Here is a 22,466-nt window from a genome sequence, read left to right as displayed (position 1 = left end):
CTGTGGGCCTGTGACCTCTGACCCGCGCGCGACTAGAACGCCACCGGAAGCTACGTCATTCCCTTCAGTTTGGAATTCCGCGGTCGCCTTGACGACGACAGACGCTACAGCTACTCTGAAGTGCTTGCAGAGGACACTGGAGCACAGAGCATGAAGAACTGGTGTCTATGCCAGATTTGCACTTGCGGGTAAGAAACGTCCGCCCGGTGTGGCGTCAGCAGAGCGGCAAGCCCCGCTGACGTATTGCTGAGCATTCCCTCTAAGGACTCCCTAGCCTGAATAGGAGGATTCCCGCCCCCTTTAAACCCTGCTAAATGCACCCCTTTTCTCTACGTGGTTGGCTCCTGGGGCTAAATTTTTCTTTATTGCAGTCTCCGAGACTTCCTATCCAGAGATTTAAGCTAAAATACAGTCCAGGCTAGCTAAGTAGTATGAGCAAGTGGCTGGCAAGTGATGGGATCATCCACCAATTCCACTGGTTAATTTAAAAGAACGGTATCCAAAGTCTTCAGTTTGCCTTCCAGAGCCTTCCGTCCTCTAAACTTTATTCTTATTCCTGCCCAGGCAGCATTCTCTCGAGGCCTTTGTGACAGACCAAAAAGGCAATAGTCCTTACCCCAAACCTCAGGTTCGGTTTGTAAGTCCTGCCTAACAACCTTACACCAACAATAAACACATTCTTCTATTTCCTCAGCTTTACTGTTGACCCACCTTTGCTAAGTAAATATGAGTAAGGCCAAGCCTTTGTATTTCTAATCTCCTTCTAAGGGCAACCACCTACAACACATATTGATTGAGAGCAATTTTTCTGCCCCTTTTGTAATAAACATTGTATGTTTGTACCGATGGAAACACAACTTTTAAGGCTTGAATCTGCAAAATCTGGTGTGTAATCTGAATTTATTTACAGACTAAGTTATTTTCCCATCCACCCATCAGGAAATTCATTATATTAGAGATTTTCCATTCTTTCAAAATAATATTGCTATCCAAAGAGCATGGGCATTAGTGTGGCTAATAACTTCTACTGAAATGTCTCTTGCAAATGCTTAGTTGCTTCAAGAGCACTGCCTTGGTGGCTTTCCGTTTTATTACTGAGGTACAAGAATCTTTGACCAAACAGGTAATTACTATGGCATACATAGTTCCAACAAGCCAATGGTTTTAAACTTTGGCTACTTCCACGGAACACTGTCTCAAAGTGGGGCAAAGATTCTTCACCATCATCCCTCCCCATACCACCTCCCAACCTTTGCCTCCTGTCCTGTTGGAAGGAAAGAGAGAAGATCTGTCCCTATTCTTTTTGTTGTTGAAGACTATCTGCTAGATACATTTGCACCACTGTGGTAGCAATACTAGACAAAAAACAGAGGAGAAAAGGTCTGTTTGGGCATACAGTTTTAGAGGGTGCAGTTCCTGGTAGTCGGGCATTGGAGTTCTTGCTCTTGGAACATGAAGCAGGCTTTTCACATGCTGGCAGACCAAAAAGTAGGAAGCCTTTGGAATACAGAGCCAGGTTGTAATCTTTCAAGGACTTTTGCTACCCACTTACTTCTACCAAGCATGTTTCCATCAGCTGGAAAGCAAAGGTTCAAATATGTGAGCATTTCAGATTCAAACCGTAATGCCATCTTTTCCTTCTTATACAACTAAAATTCAGTTCCTTTAATCTTCCATTAGGGACGCCTGGTTTCATCATTTCTGTGAACTGCTTTTTCTAAAAGAGAAAAGCTTAACAAGTGTAAACAGCTGTATCTGGCAGCAAAGCTAGAAAGAAGAAGGAAGAAACTTTTCTTTTAAGGATTGCACATGTTAGACTAGGAGGGTTTTGCTTCCTTTTATAATTTGCCTGCACTGTTGTGCCTTATATTTGTCCACAATCTTAGTTAAGTTATCATGTGAATGTGTTGCTTTTGAGGACAATAAAAACACTGACAAATTCAAAAGTTTCAACTTGTGTTTTGTTAATCAACACAGCTCTATCAGACCTTTTATATACATATAACCTATGTGCTCTGCTCCTGGATTTTCCAGGTGTCTTGGACCCCGTATAGGAGAAAAATCACCCCATCACCTTCCAACACCTCATTCTCAGCACACATTGCTGAGTGTCTTGAGTCTTCTGGCTTTGGAGTTTCTTAGACACATGGAAGGATAAAGGAGATGTCTAACCAGGATACTACACAACAGTTCCCAGCTTCAGTCTCTCTTGGCCCCTTCTGTATCCCCTGCCCCACAGCACCAAAAATGGAGGCTGTCTAGACTCTGATTCAAAGTAACATGTTAGTATCTGTTGTAGGCAAAAGCTAAGCAGAAAACCTGTTGGCCAGACATCTAGGAAGTTTTCTTTACTGCTTCAGTAACATAAGAAGTAGCAAAAATCTTCTGAGCAAAATCAGTTTGCTATGTAAGGCTACCCTAAGATTTATCATTTTTATAAATACCAGTGGAAAGCTGTGCTAAAGTCACTGGGGACCTGTTAACATGCAGTGATTGCTCAAGATGTTTTTAAGGGAAATAATGTATCAGTTTATTTGTTTGTACAGACGGCATCGTTGTCCACATGGAACCACAAGGGTCTATGAACATTCTGGCATATCTTGCCCTACGACGGAGTATATGGAAAAATATCCAAAATATGGCGATGTTCTTCCATCTCAGAGTCTTAAGCCAAAGCAAGGATTTCAAGCATACCGTGGTAAAATGGAAGGAGTAACCACATTTAAGTAAATATAGAGAAACTGTTTCCTTATTTTTTTTTTTTTTTTTTTTTTTTTTTTTTTTTTTTTGCCTAACTCCTCTGGTCTTAATAAGGTTTTCTTACTATTTAGATTTAACTAGCCATTAGAGAAGCAAGAAATAAATTTGCAGTTTGAGAAAAGCAGAAAGATAAAAATTAAGTTATGTTGGCAAAGAAAAGAGAAAACAAAAAGTTCTATTGACTTTTTTAGTTTTATAGACTTTGCACTGTTACTATCATGTAGAAGAATGCCTCTGCTTCCTAATTTGTGTGTGTGTGTCTGTGTGTCTGTGTGTGTATAAAGTGGGTGTTCTAGTTTTTGTATCTGTTTGGTGTCTAATACTTTACCTTGCCATGGCGATTTTTTAAGCACACAGATTTAATTTTATCATGATCCTACTTGAAATACTTTAAACTATCATTAGGCATTGACCTAATTCTTCCATAATTCTGAGTAGATTATCAAACCCTGCTTGCTTCTCTACTTCCCTGTTTGGAATCCTGCCTCCCTCTTTCCTTAGCTAATACTCATTTAACCTATAACTATCAGCTAAATATTTTCCTTTGTAAATGTCATCTCTGCCACTCTACTCTTTTATTTAGCTTTTGAGTCAAGTAAACGTCCCTCTTAGAACTTCTGAATTAGCTTCCTCACTGTTACTAGATTTATTTCAGTGCTCTACCCCTGCAGGATGTACATTCATTGTTTTCTCAGCATTCTGTTTTCAGAAACCTAGTACAATATTCACTACCTAGAGTATGTACTCAACATTCCTAAGAGCAGGAGCTTAGAACTCCTGTATAATTCATTCCTGTTGATTTTATTAACTATAAATAGAAGGGTGGTTGACCCTCAATATAAAGAGTAAGTGTCATTCCATACTGCATGTTTCTGTAGTACAGGAAGAAACTGTTGTGAACTTCTATAAGACTTTTTATCTTTCTTTCTTTCTCCTTTTGATTATTGGTTATTTTATGTATTTACATTTCAAATGTTTTCCCCTTTCCAGGTTCCCCTTCCCACTCATCCTCCATGTTTCTATAAAGAAGCTCCCACTCCCACCTCCCCACCCTGGCATTCCCTTACACTGGGGAAACGAGACTTCACAGAACCAAGGGGCTTCTCGTCTTATAGATGCCATCCTCTGCTACATATGCAGTTGGAGCCATGGGTTTCTCCATGTGTACTCTTTAGTTGGTGGCTTAATCCCTGGGAGCTCTGGAGGTCTGGTGGGTGGATACTGTTCTTCCTATGTGGTTGCAAACCCCTTAAGCTCCTTCAGTCCTTTCTCTAACTCCTCCATTGATGTCCCCATGCTTAGTCCAATAGTTAGCTGCAAGCATCCTCCTCTGTATCAGTAAGGCTCTATCAGAGCCTCTCAAGAGGTTTCTGTCAGTAAGCACTTCTTGGCATCAGCAATAATGTGTTTGGTGGATTCATGTAGGATGGATCCTCAGGTGGGGCAGTCTCTAGATGGCCTTTCCTTTAGTCTCTGTTCCACTTTTTGTCCCTGTATTTTCTCCCATGAGTATTTTGCCCCTCCCCCCAGAAGAACTGAAGCATCTACATTTTGGTCTTTCTTCTTCTTAAGCTTCATATGGTCTGTGAATTGTATCTTGGGTATTCCTAGCTTTTGGGCTAATATCAGTGAGTGCATACTATTGTACATAGTCCTGTACCTGTTTGTATTTTGATGTGAATTCCACTTCCCTAAGAAGGGCTACCTAGTCATGTACTCAAGTGATTTCATTAGAACTTTCTTTCCATTTTAATTAGTAAAATAAAGGTGAGAGCTGGTAATTGGGCAGGGCAAGGGAAGGTGGAAAGAGAGGGTCAGAGGAGGAGGAATAGAGACAGGGATAGAGGAAGATCAAGATGGAGCTCAGGAAGGACAAGCTAGATCAAGGTGGACTTAATTGGCGTTAGGTAGCCATAAACATTTTAAGGATTTTATAGGTCTTTTATCTCATACAGAAGGGCTGTTTGTATCTTTGTCCATTTAATGTTATCTTATTGTGTAGAGGGTTTGTGGATTGAGAGTTTGATATATAAACCTGTATGAAAAGCTATCAGGCCTTAGAGTCATGTTTGTGCTGGGCAGGGTGGTAATTCCACCCGAGACAGAGGCAGTCATACGGACGGAGTGAGACTAAGGTGATGGCTTAGACCAAGTGACAGAGTCTGTGAGCCAGCTCCATACTAGAAGTAGCGCCCACAGAGTGAGACTGTGGGGCTGATAAAGAGATAAGCTATTCCATTTTTAATATTTACTGCAACACATATCATGTGTGTTCTTTTGTGATGGGTTACCTCACTCAGGACAATAGTTTCTATTTTCATCCATTTGCCTAAGAATTTCATGGAGTCATTGTTTTTAATAGTTAAAAAGTGCTCCATTGTATAAATGTGCCACATTTTCTGTATCTATTCCTATGTTTAAGGACATCTGGGTTCTTTCCAGCTTCTGGCTATTATAAATAAGGCTGTTATGAACATAGTGGGGCATGTGTTCTTGTTATATGTTAGGGCATCTTTTGGGTACATGCCTAGGAATGGTTATAAAGCTGGGTCCTCAGGTAGTACTATGTCAAATTTTCTGAGGAACCAACAGACTGATTTCCAGAGTGGTTGAACTAGTTTGAAATCCCACCAAAAATGGAGGAGTGTTTTTTCTCCATATCTTCGGCAGCATCTACTGTCACCTGAGTTTTTAACCTTAGCCATTCTGAATGGTGTGAAGTAGAATCTCAGGGTTATTTTGATTTGCATTTCCCTGATGACTCAGGATGTTGACCATTTCCTTAGGTGCTCCTCAGCCATGCAATATTCCTCAGTTGGCAAGTCTTTGTTTAGCACTGTACCCCATTTTAAAAATATGGTTATTTGATTCTCTGGAGTCTAACTTCTTGAGTTCTTTATGTATATTAGATATTAGCTCTCTATCAAATGTAGGATTGGTAAGATCTTTTCCCAATCTGTTGGTTGTCATTCTGTGCAATTGACAGTGTCCTTCACTTTACAGAAACTGCAATTTTAAGAGGTTCCATTTGTTGATTCTTGATCTTAGAGCATAGGCCATTGGTGTTCTATTCAGGAAATTGTCTTCTGAGCCTATGTGTTCAAGGCTAAGAATTTTTCTCTTAATAACATAATTGTAACTCAGTTAGGTGACTGTCAAAATTGACAGTGTGTATCTTTAAAATAACTCTATGATGTACCTGATATGATTGTCTGTTTTTATAAGAAAATAAGAGCATAGACAGGTTAACTAAGTTATCCAAGGTTATGCAAGTATTGAGTGACAAAGCCAAGATTTGGATTCAGGCAGTCTGGAATCTCGGGTTTCTCCATTCCATGGGACTGTCTTAGTCCATGAAGTACCACTTCTGTCATAATTATGATATATAAGATACAAAATGGTTAGATTATCATTAATTTTATTCCCATCCATGGCTAGGGCTTAGATCCAGACTCTTAGAAAGGTTCACATCTTTCTGAGCCAAGTTGGTGATCAGTTGGACAATAAGCAGGAAGATACTGTGACTTCCATAAAAGGAAACTATACCTTAGTACAGTTTATGTAGGTATACAAGACTTTTGGAAAAGTTGCTACAAAACTATTCTCGACAAAATTTTCAGTTAATCAAGTCTTGCTCTTCAGATTTACTTCTTTATTAGACTTAAAAATTCACCTAGTTGAGAATTTTACTCACTTAAGATCAAATTGAGGACCTGTTATTTCACTTTTTAAAAACTAGGATTTTTTTCACAACTTAACATATTTGTCACTGAATAAAACCTTATCAAAGAATTTAATTATTTCTTTAAATAATCAATTAGTCCATTTTAGTATCTCCTTAGATTGTTCAAATAAGACAAAATTGAAGACTTTAGTGCTGAAATAATCAAAACAGAAGAACCAGGAAGCTGTGTTTCACATATATATGTGTATATATTTCAGGTCAGATTATCGCCCTTATGAAGTAGTCAAGCAGCCTCGCCACAAACCCGAAGAATATCAACCCAAACCGGGGAAAATTGATCTTGATACTACCTACAAGCGGGATTTTAATCCTTACAAAGTACAGCCCCTGGTAAAAGTCCGGCTTGTGGAAAGACAAGAAGTTAAAAAAGGAAAGGTGGACACTGTCCCAACATATAAAGGTAACCTGTTAGTGTAAAAACAAAGGGTCTCAAACCTAAAAGTGCCAGCTTTGACCTTTACAATCAAATGGTCACCTTCTAGTGCTGTCACTCTGAACATCAGTGCTTAGGAAAGAGCATTTTTGTTGTTGTTGATCAACATAACATTGTAAGCAAAAACCTAGTTACAATCAAAACTGCCCCTTGGGGAGTTAGGAATCCTAGGCTCTTCTCCAAATGTGCCCCCTACATTGTCTGTAGCATATGACAAGCAAAGAAAGTCACTGAGCAATGTTACACTTGTCACTTTGCCACAGTTAATATTATCCTTTCACACAGTCCTATCCTATAATGAGTTGAAACTCAGCTGAGAAGGTTGAAGTTGTTAAAAAAATAAAACAGCAGCTGTCCTCTTGATTAAATCCCAGATGAACCTGCAAAACTGTGGGATTAGTAGATTGACACCTGGAATATTATTTTTATACTCTGAAGCAGGGGTTCTCCACCTCCCAGTGTGTCAGTCCTATAATGTTCCTCATGTTGTGACCTCCCACCAAAAATTATTCGTGTTGCTTTGCCATAAGTGTAATGTTGCCACTGTTGTGAATTGTAAGTCGTTTTGGCGACAGATGTTTGCCAAGGGTCGCAGCCCCCATTGAGAGCTGATGTTCTAAAGGCTGGGTTGCAGGATAAAGCTCTGGTCTATGAGCAGATTATTTTCAGTACTGGACTTCAGAGTAAAGTAAACATGTCGGTCCCCTGACAGACAGTACCAGGTGACAACAGACAGGGCCTCCTCCTTCCTCTAAGCATTAAGTGCAGCAGGGCAGGAGTGAGAGCTTTCTCTTTGTTAGCAGCACACTTAAGACCATGGCCTGTCTTTTTCTGTTTTCACTAAAAACCTCCATGATGTCACACATTTTGAAGACTTACTCATGGAAGTCTTCACTTGAAAACAGACCATCTTGACATGAGCTACTCTCTTTCCTCCCTTAGTAACACAGCTGGACATGCAGGCACATATGCTTGCTATTGGTTATCTGAAATAGTTGGATAGGTATTTTCAAATATAAAACCCTTTGCAAAAGTAATGGCATATATACTTAGTCGGGTAATAGCTAATGACTTTTTTAAAGGCTTTTACCATTAAAAAAAAAAAAAGACTTTTACCATTAAATAAATAAGTAAAGTGCATGGTAGCAATATACTGTGATCTTATGGGGAAGTTAGGAATAGTGTTTCTTTAGATTTTTAAAAACTGAGTACACCCATGCTATGGAGCCGAGAATTTCTAAAGACTTTGGATGGCAAGTAAGTACAGTCAAATACAGCAAAACAAATGACTGAAATACTAATATGCGTAAATGATAATTTTGACATAGAGATAGTCAGTGAGAATGACTTTGACATTTATACAACCATGGTAATTTTTCCCATGTACTATTGTGTTCAAGGTTTACAGGAATGAAACGACAGCCTCAGCTGTACTTAATTTTGATGATTGTAATTGTGTGTATAGAATATAGTTCAGAATACCTTCATAAGAGTAGATATCTATATAGTTTAAGAGTAGAGACAAGATGGAAGACAGAAATTTGGGAGAATGTTGTAAAGGGGAAACACCCTGCTGTACAATAGGTAGATTTACATTATGAATATGAGGTTTGATGAAACAGAAATTTATCTGTCCACAGCTTAGAAACCCATTGATATTAAATGCCAAAAGTAGTCACAGTGACTTGCTCTTACTCTGCGCTGCACTTGCTTTTATAAAGAATAAAGAGAATGGAGAGTCACCACTGACATACTAAATTTTATAGCCAATAACTAAGGAAGTAAAATAAATGTCTACACTGAAAACTGTAAAACATGGGAAGAAGGGGGAAGTCATCTTGTATCCATGGATTGAGAGCAATAGTATCGCTAGAATGACTCGAACAAAGCAGTCTACAGTTGAATGCATCCCCTACCTAAATCCCAGTGGCATCTTCTCAAACACCAGTTCTAAAATTTATAGTTATCACAGAAGACTAATAGCCAAAGCAGTTTTGAGAACAAGTATGAGGTATAAAATGTCTTGATTCCTAATTACGTTAAATGGCTACCACCATAATTAGTATGCTAATAACAGGAAGATGGATACTTAGACCCATGAAACAGAATCAAGGGCTCAAAAGTATTTATAAGAATATATAGCCATCTGTTCAACACGGGATCTGTAGATATACAATGGAAAAGGAATACAGTCTCTTCAGTTAATGGTGATAGGAAAACTGGGTAGCCCTCATACAAAAATAATAAAATTGGATCTTTATACCACATACAAAGTTAAAGCAGATGAAAGGCTTAAATATAAGACCTGAGACTGAAAAACTCCAAGAAGAAACACTGGTTTTGGGATTTGATTTAGATAGGATGCCAAAAGCACAGACAAGTGCAAAAACATATAAGTGGGATTACATAAAACCGAAAAGCAATGAAGCAAGAAGTTACACAGCTACCTGTAGATTTGGAAAATATTTACCATATACCAGATAAGGGGTTAATATTCAAAATATACAAGAACTCAAACAATTTAGCATAGAAACCAACCTTATTTAAGAATGGCCGTTGACTCTGAATAAACATTTTTCCTGACAAGTATGAGAAAAGATATTCTACATTCACTAAGATAGGGAAATGCAAATGAAAAAGTGAGATTCACTTCATGTTTATTCTGTTAGAAATTAACAAAGAACCCTTGTTGATAAGAACAAAAGAAGCCTGTGCTCCTTTGCATAGGAATGTGAATCTGTACAGCTACTATTGGAACCATAATTTCAGTGTGATTCAGCAAAATCTAATCAGGATTTATAACCAAAGGAAATAAATTCATTACCTCAAATAGATTATATGAATTCTTAAGTTGATTCTAGCATTATAACCATAACATAGTTTTAATGGATGACTAGATAAGAAAATCAAAAGTTACTGCAGCAGTTCAGAAGTTTGTACTTAGTAGTTGGTAGCTGTGGCATATGTCTGTAACTCCAGCATTGAGAAGGCTGATAGAGGATCCCAAATTCAAAGTCAGTCTGTTCTATAAAGTTCAAGGCTAGCCTGGGTTAAAGCAGGAATAAATGGTTTCAAAATACATTATATTTAGTAATATATCCCTTCAGGCTGCCCTATGAATATCCTAAAGATTAGTGATTATTCATATATAGAAAGAGAAAGGCTATACTAAAACTGGAAAATGAGCAAAAACTGTGCTGGGGAGGTGGGGGTTGGATTTCTTCAGTGAAGCTGCTGAGGATCAGATGAAGACTCAGAAACTAGGATGAACTCTATAAATACAGGTTGATATCATATTGGAAAGTGCATGATTGATAAGCTGGAACTTTTATAACCATTATAGTTTTAAAAGAATTATTTCATGTAGCCTAGGCAGGTGTTGAACTTCCTATATAACAGGATCTCCTTGAGCTCCTGATCCTCCCATCTCCATATCCCAAGTACTGACATTACAGGTGTGTGTCACCATACTCAACTCTATTACACATTGTCCTAAGTTGTTCTGAAGGTGAAAAGTATGTCTTGAGTAGTAGCAAACCATTAGTTTTATTACAACAACTAATAATATAAAATATTTGTCTTTTTAATAGCAGACAGCTAGTGCAGGAAAAGAACGGAAATTATGAAGAGTACTGACCACCTTATAGATGAGCTACAACTTAGGTGAACGTATTTGCCCAGTCCAAGTTTAGGCTGAGGCTTGAACTCAGCATAGCCAGAGTCGGTTTATTGTGGGAAAAATAAAATAATAGATCCAGGTTATACTCTATAAAACCCCATGTGCATAGTTTCTTTGTGAAACTTGCACTGTTAGGTGGAGGATATGGTGAGCAGAGAAACTGAGCCCAAAAAACCCACCAAACGTCCAAGAAGTTTATTTCGGAGTAGATGCTTAGTAGTTAAAGCCCCACTAGAAAGAAGAGTTTACCACACCCACATCATGTCTTCCAGACATTTAAATACAGGCCATGACAGTCTACCTAGCTCAATTCTGGATTGAGGGGATATTCCCCACATCCTACCTGCCAAATACCTGAGGGAACAAAATGTCTTCTACTAAAAAAGGACTTAGTATCTGTCATTCCTTCATACACAACATCTAGTGAATATTAAAACATTATGAGACCTATGGAAAAAAAAACAGGAAATATCTGAAGTGATAAACAGATAAGAATCTACCAAAATTTGTGATAGAATGATTTCACTGATTTAAGTCCCAAATAGATAAAATGCAAAGGAAACTACCTCTAGGAAAATATCTTTTTTAAAAGGTAAAGAATTCTTAAAGATAATTTGAAAAACAATTTCTGGAGCAATAATTAAACTAGATATTTTGTTGGAACCCAATGCAATAGAGCTCTTGGAGAACACAGCCACAAATAGTATGTATATATGGAGTTCCTACCCTCATGTCCCAGGAATTTATTCAGAAGAGAAAGCAGAAAGATTTGAAGAGCTAAAACAGGTGGCTGACTCCAAGCAAACAAGTCTTCCAGACACAACAGGGTTGGCGCAAATATGAACTAACAGACTGTGATAGCACAGGACCTGCAGAAATCAAGGCCAGCAGATCTCAGCATGGCAAATGGGAAGAGAGAGCAATAGTCCGACCCTTAACAAAAAAGTTATTTGTGGTTGATACCTGCTTACAGAAGAAAACCCAATTTCCTCAAGCTGAGTGATACAGGATATATCCTCCCAGGCAGGATTCAGGCTCAGGAGATCAAGTGGGGGGTGGGGGGGAGTGAAGACAATGTGGGAGGACTTGGGGAAGGGAAATTATGTGATCAAGCATAGTGTATAAAAGTAAGCTTTTCAAAATTTTAAAATGTCACAAGAAAATATTGAAATATACTGAATCTGAAATTTTTATAACTAGTGAAATGGTCTTCAAAATTCCACACAAATTCTTTCAAACAAAAACTGAGAGATTTTATTAGCAGCAAAGCAGCATCACATTGTGTTAAAGGAAGGATGTGTAATTGAAGGAAAGTGATTCAGATAGATGCATGGAATTGGAATTCAGGAATGAATAAAATAAAATGCCCAAATAGAAATATGTAATAATATTAATATTGATTTCATAAAGTCATGGTATGTTTTCAAACAAATGTGGAATTGAAATATGTTAGAACCGTAGTATTAAAGAAAACCATTGTTCAAGAAGTGTTCAAAACAGCAACATACCTGAGCTAGGAAGATCCCATAATGAGTGAAATTAAGCATTTTTATTTTAAAATGCAAAACGGCTTAGGAAAATCATAATAATATGAAATAAAAAAAAAAAACCAAAAAATTATGTAGGGAGTGGGTAGAAGGGGAGGGGGAAGAACATATGAGGTAAAGCAAATAGCAATAAACTCAACTGAAGCCCAGATGGATCACCTTAAGTAAAATTTAAAGTGGTTCTTCATACACTGACAAGAGATTTTCAAAAAATTCACAATTTGTGCAAATTATAAATTCTTGTTTATAAATCTTTGAAAAATTTTTAAATTGTGAATTTTTTTTGAAAAACAATGTACTAAAATCAACTCAAGAAATACAGATCAAATAGATATCTGCTAGAGAAACTGAACTTGTAGAATTACAGGTATAGTTTAAAATGATAAAGATCAACAGTGAGGTCCGGGTCTCTGCCGTGGAGACACAGGATCTGCCAAACGGAGATGAGCTCCCAGATCAGCTGCACAGGTACTTTTCCACCTGGACCAAGGGTGAGCCTGAGGCATGGTGCTCTCTGGAAAAGGGTCCATTTTGGCTGAGAAAAAGAGTTGGGTCTCCACCATCAGGACTCAGGACCTGGGGGTAAAGGGTGGAGCTCCCAGAACAGCCTCTCAAGTGCTTTCATACCTGAGCCCATGAAGACAGAACTGGGTCACTGCCATCAGAACACACTGCCTGCCCACAAAGATGAACACCCAGGAACAATCTCCTTCCTGAACCCATGGGTCTTCATGCCCATAGGAGAGAAAAGCGCCAGTCAGAAACATATATATATATATATATCACCTATAATCTCTGACAATGAGATGGCAAGAGGAAACTGCAAGAACCCAAGCAATGGAAACCAAGACAACCTGGCAACATCAGAACCCAGTTCTCCCACCACAGTAAATAGTGGATTTCCCAATATATTCCAGAAAAACAGGATTTAGAGTTAAAAACCATACTTCATGATGATGATGGAGATCTTTGAGACACCTTTAAACAATTACAGGAGAACCAGGAGGAATCACTCAAAGAACTACAGGAAAACACAAACAAACAGGTAAAGGAATTGAAAATGGAAATAGATACAACAAAGAAATTACAAAAAGAGGCAACCCTTAACATAGAAAACCTAAGAAAGAAACAAGGAATCATAGATACTAGCACACAAAGAGACTGCAAGAGATGAAAGAAAGGATCTCAGGGGGCTGAAGACAACATAGAAAACATAGACAAAACAGTCAGAGACAATACAAAATCCAAAAGACCCCTAACCCAAAATATCCAGGAGATCCATGACACAATGAGAAGACCAAACCTAAGGATATTAAGTGTAGAAGAGAGCAAAGAATATCAACTAAAAGGCACAGTAAATATCTTCAGCAGAAGCATAGAAGAAAACTTCCCTACCCTTAAAAACAAGATGACCATGAACATACAGGAAGCCTACAGTATTCCAAATAGATTGGACCAGAAAAGAAATTCTTCCTGACACATAATAGTCAAAACACTAAATGTTCAAAACAAAGAATACTAAAATCAGTAAGGGAAAAAGGACAGGTAACATATAAAGGCAGACCAATCAGAATTACACTACACTTCTCAACAGAGACTATAAAAGCTAGAAGATCCTGGACAGACTTCATACAGACCCTAAGAGAACACAAATGTCAGCCCAGGTTACTATATCCAGCAAGACTCTCAATTACCATAGATGGAGAGACCAAGATATTCCAGGGCAAAACCAAATTTACACAATATATCTGACCACAAATCCAGCTCTACAAAGGATAATAGATGGAAAATCCAACACAAGGAGGAAAACTACACCCTAGGAAAAGCAAGAAAATAATTATGCAAGAAAACAAAAGAAGAAAGACACAACATAATCCTACCTCTAACAACAAAAATAACATGAAACAATAATCACTATTCCTTAATATCTGTTAATATCAATGGAATCAATTCCCCAATAAAGAGACAAAGACTATCAGACTGGATAGGTAAACAGGATCCAGCATTTTGCTGCATACAGGAAACTCATCTCAGAGACAAAGACAGACACTACCTCACAGTAAAAGGCTGGGGGGAAAAAAAACTTCCAAGCAAATGGTCCCAAGAAACAAGCTAGAATAGCCATTCTACTATCAAATAAAATAGATTTTCAACCAAAAGTTATCAAAAAAGATAAGGAAGGACACTTTTTACTCATCACAGGAAAAAAATCTATCAAGATGAGCTCTCAATCTTGAACATCTTTGCTCCAAATACAAAAGCCCCCATATTCATACAAGAAACCCTACTAAAGCTTAAAGCATATATTGCACCACATGCAATAATAGTGGGAGACTTCAACACCCCACTCTCATCAATGCACAAATCATGAAAGCAGAAACTGAACAGAGGCACAGCAAAACTAGCGGAAGTTATGAACCAATTGGAATTAACAGATATCTACATAACATTTCATCCTAAAACAAAAGAATATACTTTCTACTCAGCACCTCAGGGCACCTTCTCCAAAATTGACCATATAGTCTGGCACAAAACAAGCCTCAACAGATATAAGAAGACTGAAATACTCCCATGCATTTTATCAGATCACCATGGACTAAGGCTGTTCTTTAATAACAACAAAGACAACAAAAAGCCCACATACAAATGGAAGCTGAACAATGCGATACTCAACGATTACATGGTCAAGGAAGAAATAAAAAAATTAAGGTTTTTTTTTTTTTTTTTTTTTTTTTAGAATTTAATGAAAATGAAAGCACAACATACCCAAACCATTGGGATGCAATGAAAACAGTACTAAAAGGCAAACTCATAGCTCTGAGTGCCTTCAAAGAAAATCTGGAAAGAGCATACACTAGCAGCTTAACAGCACAGATTAAAGCTCTAGAACAAAAAGAAGCAGATACACCCAAGAGGAGTAGAGCAGAAAATAATCAAACTCAGAGCAGAAATCAACCAAGTAGAAACAAAAAGAACTATACAAAGAATCAACAAAACCAGGAACTGGTTCTTTGAGAAAATCAACAGGATTGATAAACCCTTAGCAAGACTAACTAGAAGACACACAGAGAGTATCCAAATTAACAAAATTGGAAATAAAAAGAAAGACATAACAACAGAAACTGAGGAAATCCATCAGATCCTACTACAAAAGCCTATACTCAACAAAACTGGAAAATATGGAGGAAACAAACAAATTTTTAGACAGATACTGGATACCAAAGTTAAATCATGATCAGATAAACCATCTAAGCAGCCCCATAACACCTAAAGAAATAGAAGCTATCATCAAAAACCTCCCAAACAAAAATGCTCATGAATAGATGGGTTCCCTGCAGAATTCTATCAGACCTTCGTAGACGACCTTATACCAATACTCTTCAAATTATTCCACAAAATAGAGACAGATGGAACACTACCTTACTCATTCTTCAAAACCATCATTACTCTCATTATTAAAGCACACAATGAAGGAGAATTTCAGACCAATCTCCCTCATGAAAACTGATGCAAAAATACTCAATAAAATTCTTGCAAACTGAATCCAAGATCACATTAAAATGATCATTCACCATGATTAAGTAGTCTTCAGCCCTGGGATGCAGGGATGTTTCAATATACGGAAATCCACCAACCTAATCCACCATATAAACAAATTCAAAGAAACAAACCAAACCACATGGTCATCTCACTAGGTGCCGAGAAAGCATTTGACAAAATTCAATACCCCTTCATGTTAAAAGTCTTGGAAAGAGCAGGAATCCAAGGCCCATACCTAAAAGCAATATACAGCAAACCAATAGCCATCATCAAACTAAACAGTGAGAAACTAGAAGCAATCTTACTAAAATCAGGGACAAGATAAGGCTGCCCACTGTCCCCCTACCTATTCAACATAGTACTGGAAGTCCTGGCCGGAGCAAATAGACAACAAAAGGAAATCAAAGGGATACAAAACAAAAAGGAAGAAGTAAAAATATCACTATTTGCAGATGACATAATAGTATACTTAAGTGACCCCAAAAATTCAACCAGAGAACTTTTGTAGCTGATAAACAACTTCAACAAAGTGGCTGGATATAAAATTAACTCAGAAAAACCAGCAGCCTTTCTCTACTCAAAGGATAAACATGCTGAGAAAGAAATGAGGGAAAAGATACCCTTCACAATAGTCACAAACAATATGAAATACCTTGGTGTGACTCTAACTAAGCAAATGTATGACAAGAACTTCAAATCTCTGAAGAAGGAAATTGAAGAAGATCCCAGAAGATGGAAAGATCCCTCATGCTCATGGATTGGAGGGATCAACATTGTAAAAATGGCCGTCTTACCAAAAACAATCTACAGATTCATTGCAATTGCCATCAAAATACCAACTCAATTCTTCATAGAGTAGGAAATAGCAATTTGCAAATTCATATGGAATAACAAAAAACCTAGAATTGCGAAATCTATTCTCAACAACAGGAAAACTTTTGTGGGAATCATTATCCCTGACCTCAAGATATATTACAAAGCACTTGTGTTTAAAACTGCATGGTACTGGTACAGGGATAGGCAGGTAGATCAATAGAATAGAATTGAAGACCCAGAAATGAACCCTCACACATATGGTCACTTGATCTTTGACAATGGAGCTAACAACATTCAATAGGAAAAGGACAGCCTCTTCAACAAATGGTGTTGGTTCAACTGGTAGTCAGCATGCAGAAGGATGCAAATTGATCCTTTCTTATCTCCTTGTACAAAGCTCAAGTACAAGTTATCAAAGATGTCCACATAAAACCAGGTACACTGAAACTATTAGAAGAGAATGTGGGGGAAGTTTAGAACACATAGGCACATGCAAAAATTTTCTGAACAGAGGACCAATGGCCTATGCTCTAAGATCAAGAATTGATATGAGGGACCTCATAAAATTGCAAAGTTTCTGTAAGGCTAAGGACACTGGCAAGAAAACAAAATGGCAGCCAACAGACTGGGAAAGGATCTTTACCAATCCCACATCTGATAGAGGTCTAATATCCAATATATACAAAGAACTGAGAAGTTAGATTCCAGAGAATCAATCAGTCCGTTTAAAAAAAAATGGGTACAGTGTAAACAAAGAATTCTCAATTGAGGAATACTGAATGGCCAAGAAGCACTTAAAGAAATGCTCAACATCCCTAGTCAATCAGGGAAATGCAAATCAAAACAACCCTTAGATTCCACCTCACACCAATCAGAATGGCTAAGATAAAAAACTCAGATAACAGCATATGCTGGTGAGGATGTGGAGAAAGAGAAACACTACTCCACTGTTGGTGGGTTTGCAAGGTGGTACAACCACTCTGGAAATCAGTCTGGAAGTTTCTCAGAAAATTGGACATATTACTACCTGAAGATTCAGCTATTACACTTCTGGGCATATATCCCAAAGATGCTCCAACGTATAACAAGGACACATGTTCTACCATGTTCATAGCAGTCTTATTTATAATAGCCAGCATCTGGAAAAAATCCCAGATGTCCTTCAACAGAGGAATGGATACAGAAAAGTATGGTACATTTACACAATGGAGTACTACTTAGCTACTAAAAACAATGGCTCCGTGAAATTTTTAGGCAAACGGATGAAACTAGAAACTATAGTCCTGAGTGACATAACCCATCACAAAAGAATATATATGGTATGTATTCACTGATAATTGGATACTAGCCCCAGAAAGCTCTGAATACCCAAGAAACAATTCATAGACATTATGAAGCTCAAAAAGAAGGAAGGCCAAAATGGGGATTCCTCAGTTCTTCTTAGAAGAGAGAACAAAACACTTAGAAGAGAGAACAAAAAAAAGGGAGAAAATGCAAGGTCATATGTATCCACCAAATTCAAGCACTATAACTGATGCCAAGAAATACTTACTGACAAAAACCAGCTAGAGATGCCTCCTCAGGGACTATGTTAGAATCATATAGATACAGCTGAGCATGCTTGCAACCAACCATCAGACTGAACTCAGGGACCCCAATGAGGGTGCTAATGAAAGGACCTAAGGAGCTGAAAGGGGTTGCAAGCTCATGGGAAGAACATTATCAACTACCCAAACCCTCCAAAACTCCTATGGACTGAAACACCAACCTTTGTGCATACATTGAGAGATCTATTGATTCAGTTGAATATATAGCTGAAGATAGCAGTGTCTGCCATCAACATGAGAAGAGGCTTTTGGTCCAGGGAGGGTATGTTTTCCCAATGTAGGGGAATGCCAAGGTAATGGGGTTGAGAGGATGATTAGGAGAGAGTGCACCTTTGTGAAGGGAAATGGAGGGGGACGGGTGATGGGAGTGGAGCAGGGGGGTGGGGGAGGAAGGGACAACATCTCAAATGTAAATACAGAGTATCTAATGAAAAACAATTATAAATGTACATAGTAGAAAAGGTAAGAATGCGAAATGTACTGCACCGTAGTTGTTAATCCCCAGCCATGTGCTGTGTAATAATGCCATCCACAGTAGAGTAGAATGCTTTTACAACCATTGTTCACTAAAACCATAGCATCTAATGAGATCAGACACTGGAACACTGATGTTCCCATAGTGAAAGAACAATAAAGATGCATCTCAGTTTGTCCCCATTATTAAGTTGCAAAATTCTGTATGTAAGTCAGAACAATATTACTCAAAAGTGGACTATGATTTGTTAACATTTCGTACTGTGAATTTTAAAGCAAGATTAAATAAACTATCCTGCAGGCCAAATTCAGCACTCCCCTTTTCTTTTTATGAATATCACACTCCCATTCTTTTTCATACTAACTGTTCTTGCTACCTATTCATACTTCTGCATTCTTGCAACATTGACAGAATTTAGCAGTTGCAGTAGGCAGTATACATTTAGAGATTTGTGTTTAAGCTTCAAAGCCTAGGATATTTTCTATCTGGGTATAACAGAAAAACATTTGTCAGCATCTGCTCTGTGAGATTCTATTACTGAGATAAGACACTTAAAAAGAAGTTATATGTATACAACTTCACACTATCTTATCTTTCCCCTCCATATTCTTGTTTCCTTTTTGAAAGCCTAAGTTTCTCTGATATTGAGAAATACTTTATCCTATTCATCCACATATTCACCTAAAACCAGTGTTGTTCTTCTTAGTCACTTTGGCAGCAAAGATTTTTCTATTATGACCATGTCAAACTATAGATCTTTATTAACATTTCTGATTTCCTTTTAGTTACTGGGAAATAGTGCTACAATTGTAATCTGTAGTTCTGAGAATAGATTTCTTCATGGTAGCTCAAGAAAAAAGATTCATGAGAATTGGAAATGGAAAGTTGTCAGGTACAGTGTGTGCTTTGGCTAAGAAGTGCATGATTTCACTAGTGAGTACATGGTTTGATTCCCTCATACCTCTTCTTTGTTGCTGTTCTCCTGCCTGGCCTTCTCTGGATCCTTATTTCTTTGTTTCTATACAAGTCTGCAAGAATATGACTTGAATCTGCCATCAATCTAAACACTACCCAATGCCATTCTGTTATCTTCATCTGGTTCTTGGTTTTCAACCTCAGAGTCACAAGATTGGTCTAGTTCATTTCTTCTTGCCATGTGGCTGTGTAGGATTCAGATAACTTAAAGACTGTCTGCTTTTTGGCTGGGTTTCCATTCACACTAAACATCAGTAGCTTAATAATTTAGTCTAAAACTCAGCAGAAACATCTAAGAGTGAGGACAGTTTCTCTTCACAGTTGGTACTATTCTAGTTGTCATTCTCTTGTCTTTGGTTCATATTTTATTGTCTTACCATATATAAACTTGCTTTTTATAAATTAATATTTGGTATTTAGAAATCCTTATGGAGATGCAGTAAATTTTAAATTTCTCACTTTATTACATTATCTATTATGTAAATTAATTTTCTTTTATAAACTCATTTTTGGTGTTTTAAAATACTTTTGTGGGGTAAGGTAAATTTTACCATATTACTCAGTTTACTTTTCTATTTAGAAATAGACAAAACTCTCAGATCTTGGCTCTGTTATTCATTTCTAAATTGCACATACAGTTTTTAATACACTGTCTGGCCTCCTAGTCTCTAGATGGTCCTGTATCTCTCAGGAATACCTTAAAGCCCAATAATCCATAGAGTATTTTTTTCCAGAATAGGGTTGAAATTTGAATGTTTTTCACATTGAGCAACTGGTATATGTAGTCGTTGGGACTTTTTTTTTTTTTAAGATTCTGAAGGCCATTTCTGTGAGTTGTAAGATACTTTAAAAGTGAATTGATTGCCTTCTTCCTCTTAGAGGTTTCTTATTTTAAGCTGTGGGTTTTATAGCTGTCCTCAATATTTTGTGAGTTACAATCAAAATCCTAGCCATTTCATTTTATACTGCCTTTGCCCACAACACAGTCTGTTTGGCTTTCTGTCCACAGTCAGGCTCACATGTTCCATATGCCCTTGCATGTAACCAGATGAATCTGAAAATAGAAAATGATAGACCAGAAAAAAATATACGAGGAAAGTCTCATACTTGATACTAGTGTTTGTGGATCGAAAAGCAATCAGAAGATGGTTAACAATGAGAGAAATTGGGATACTTTGAAGATAGTTTTGTTCCCCCTCATTATCTAAAAATATCTTGTTTGTTCTGATTTTCAAGATGATTATAGATCTTGGGATATTCAGAAATCTGAACTGTGTAAACCACAGCAAGCTTACCATCCCCCAGATGTGAAATTCGGAAACTCGACTACATTTCAGGATGACTATATTCCACGGGAGATAAAACCTAGGCAAAGCTTTAAGCCTTGCTCTGTGGTCAAGTGTTCTCTGGGCCCTTTTAATGGCGATACAAGTCATCGTCGAGATTATGTACCTCATCAGCTAGAAGTCAAGTTTGCAAGGCCAAAGGAAGTTTATAAGCCTACTGACCTGCCTTTTGAGGACCTCACCACTCACCGGAATGACTTTCAGGGTCTTACTGGTGAAACTGCAAAAATCTGCAGACCTGCCTATACCAGAGTGACCCAAAACATTCAGTTTAAAGGAAGCACTGAATTCCGTGACAGTTTCCAACCATGGGAAATCCCACCACCCCAAGTCAAGAAAGTAGCAGAGTATGTGCCCCCTTCGGGAAGCATGCAGTTAGACAGCACCAGCCACCTCGACTATGTTCCCTATCAGGCCAGCCGCGCTGTTCCCATTAGGCCAGTTTCTCACCGAAGGCAAAGCAGTTTTCCTTTCCAAGGAAAGAGCACCATGAAGGAAGATTTTCCAGCATGGGAAAGTTGTTGTCAAGGACTTATTAAGCAGCAGCAACAAATTCCCAACCCATCTGGAAAATTTGAGGGTTTGAGCACTTTCAGATCTCACTTTGTGCCACATGAATTGATTCCAACGGAGAGCTGCAAACCTTTAAATAAACCTCTTAAGAGTTCAGTTCCACTTGATGATGTCACCATGTATTCTATACAGTTCACACCGAAGAAACAGGAAATCTGCCCAGCTAGCTATCCTTCTCCTCCTGGTTATATATTTGAAAACACAAATTCCCAAGGACACAAATTCTTTCGCAAGATTATTCCTGCAGTGAAGGCCTTTTAGTAATCAGTGTTTAAAAGGAAGCTAATGAGAGTTCAATTTTTGAAGAGAAACCCCAACTTTTATAGTGAAAAAATATTTTGAGAGCTATAGAATTTTATTTTTAGTTTTAAAAAAAACCAAATTGGAACATAAAGATCAGAATTGACAAATCTATTTTTTCAAACCAAGGTTGTCCTGTTTAGCACAGGCTACCCTGGAACTTGCAGTCCACCGTGTCAATCTTCTGATTCAAGATTGTTTTTTAACAGGCATTTCTGAAGGCTAGATGATGGGTCTACCCATTTACACATGCTGTCTCATTGCTTGCCCTCAGCCTGGTGTCATGTACAACACGTTTTACACTTATGCAATTATGCAGCTACTCTCATCGTCATTTAGCCAGTACAGTGGGACTGTCTAGAACAAAACTGAAGATAAGATAAATTACCCCGCCTTTTTAAAAAAAATACAGGGTTTATTTATTGATTGATTCATTCATTCATCTTCACCATATCTACAGAGCATAAGACAAGTCAAGTTTTGGTGGATGATGTCAAGAGACTACTACTCTGTTCCTCACCCTGTTCAAATTAGCAAGAGACCTTGTGGCTTGAAGAGGAAATGTCCTATAGGCTGGGAATCAGGAGACCAGAGTTCAAGTACCAATATCTTTAGTTTGTATTCAAGCCACTCTAAGCAATCTATTGCATACACAATTCTGTGGTTCATG

The 22,466-nt window shown here is 37.8% G+C and overlaps 1 protein-coding gene across 2 annotated transcripts; it reads left to right on the top strand.

Annotated features, from left to right (window-relative positions):
- Positions 1 to 144: 144 nt before the first annotated feature.
- Positions 145 to 21,757, top strand: SAXO2 (stabilizer of axonemal microtubules 2; the record flags this gene model as incomplete). 2 transcript variants are annotated; one of them, XM_080914805.1, is made up of 4 exons in its annotated part: positions 145 to 188; positions 2,547 to 2,726; positions 6,703 to 6,905; positions 20,814 to 21,757. In XM_080914805.1, the coding sequence occupies exons 1-4, from the start codon at positions 151 to 153 to the stop codon at positions 21,755 to 21,757; spliced, it is 1,365 nt and encodes a 454-aa protein (XP_080770931.1). In that variant the 5' UTR covers positions 145 to 150. The 2 variants fall into 2 exon arrangements, with proteins under 2 accessions (XP_080770931.1, XP_080770932.1); XM_080914806.1 differs by lacking the exon at positions 2,547 to 2,726.
- Between the last annotated feature and the right edge of the window lie 709 nt (positions 21,758 to 22,466).

The sequence above is a fragment of the Micromys minutus genome, assembly GCF_963924665.1.
Source record: "Micromys minutus genome assembly, chromosome: 3".
Lineage (NCBI taxonomy): Eukaryota > Metazoa > Chordata > Mammalia > Rodentia > Muridae > Micromys > Micromys minutus.
The sequence above is the reverse complement of the archived record's forward strand: the minus strand, read 5'-3'. Positions and strand labels throughout refer to the sequence as shown.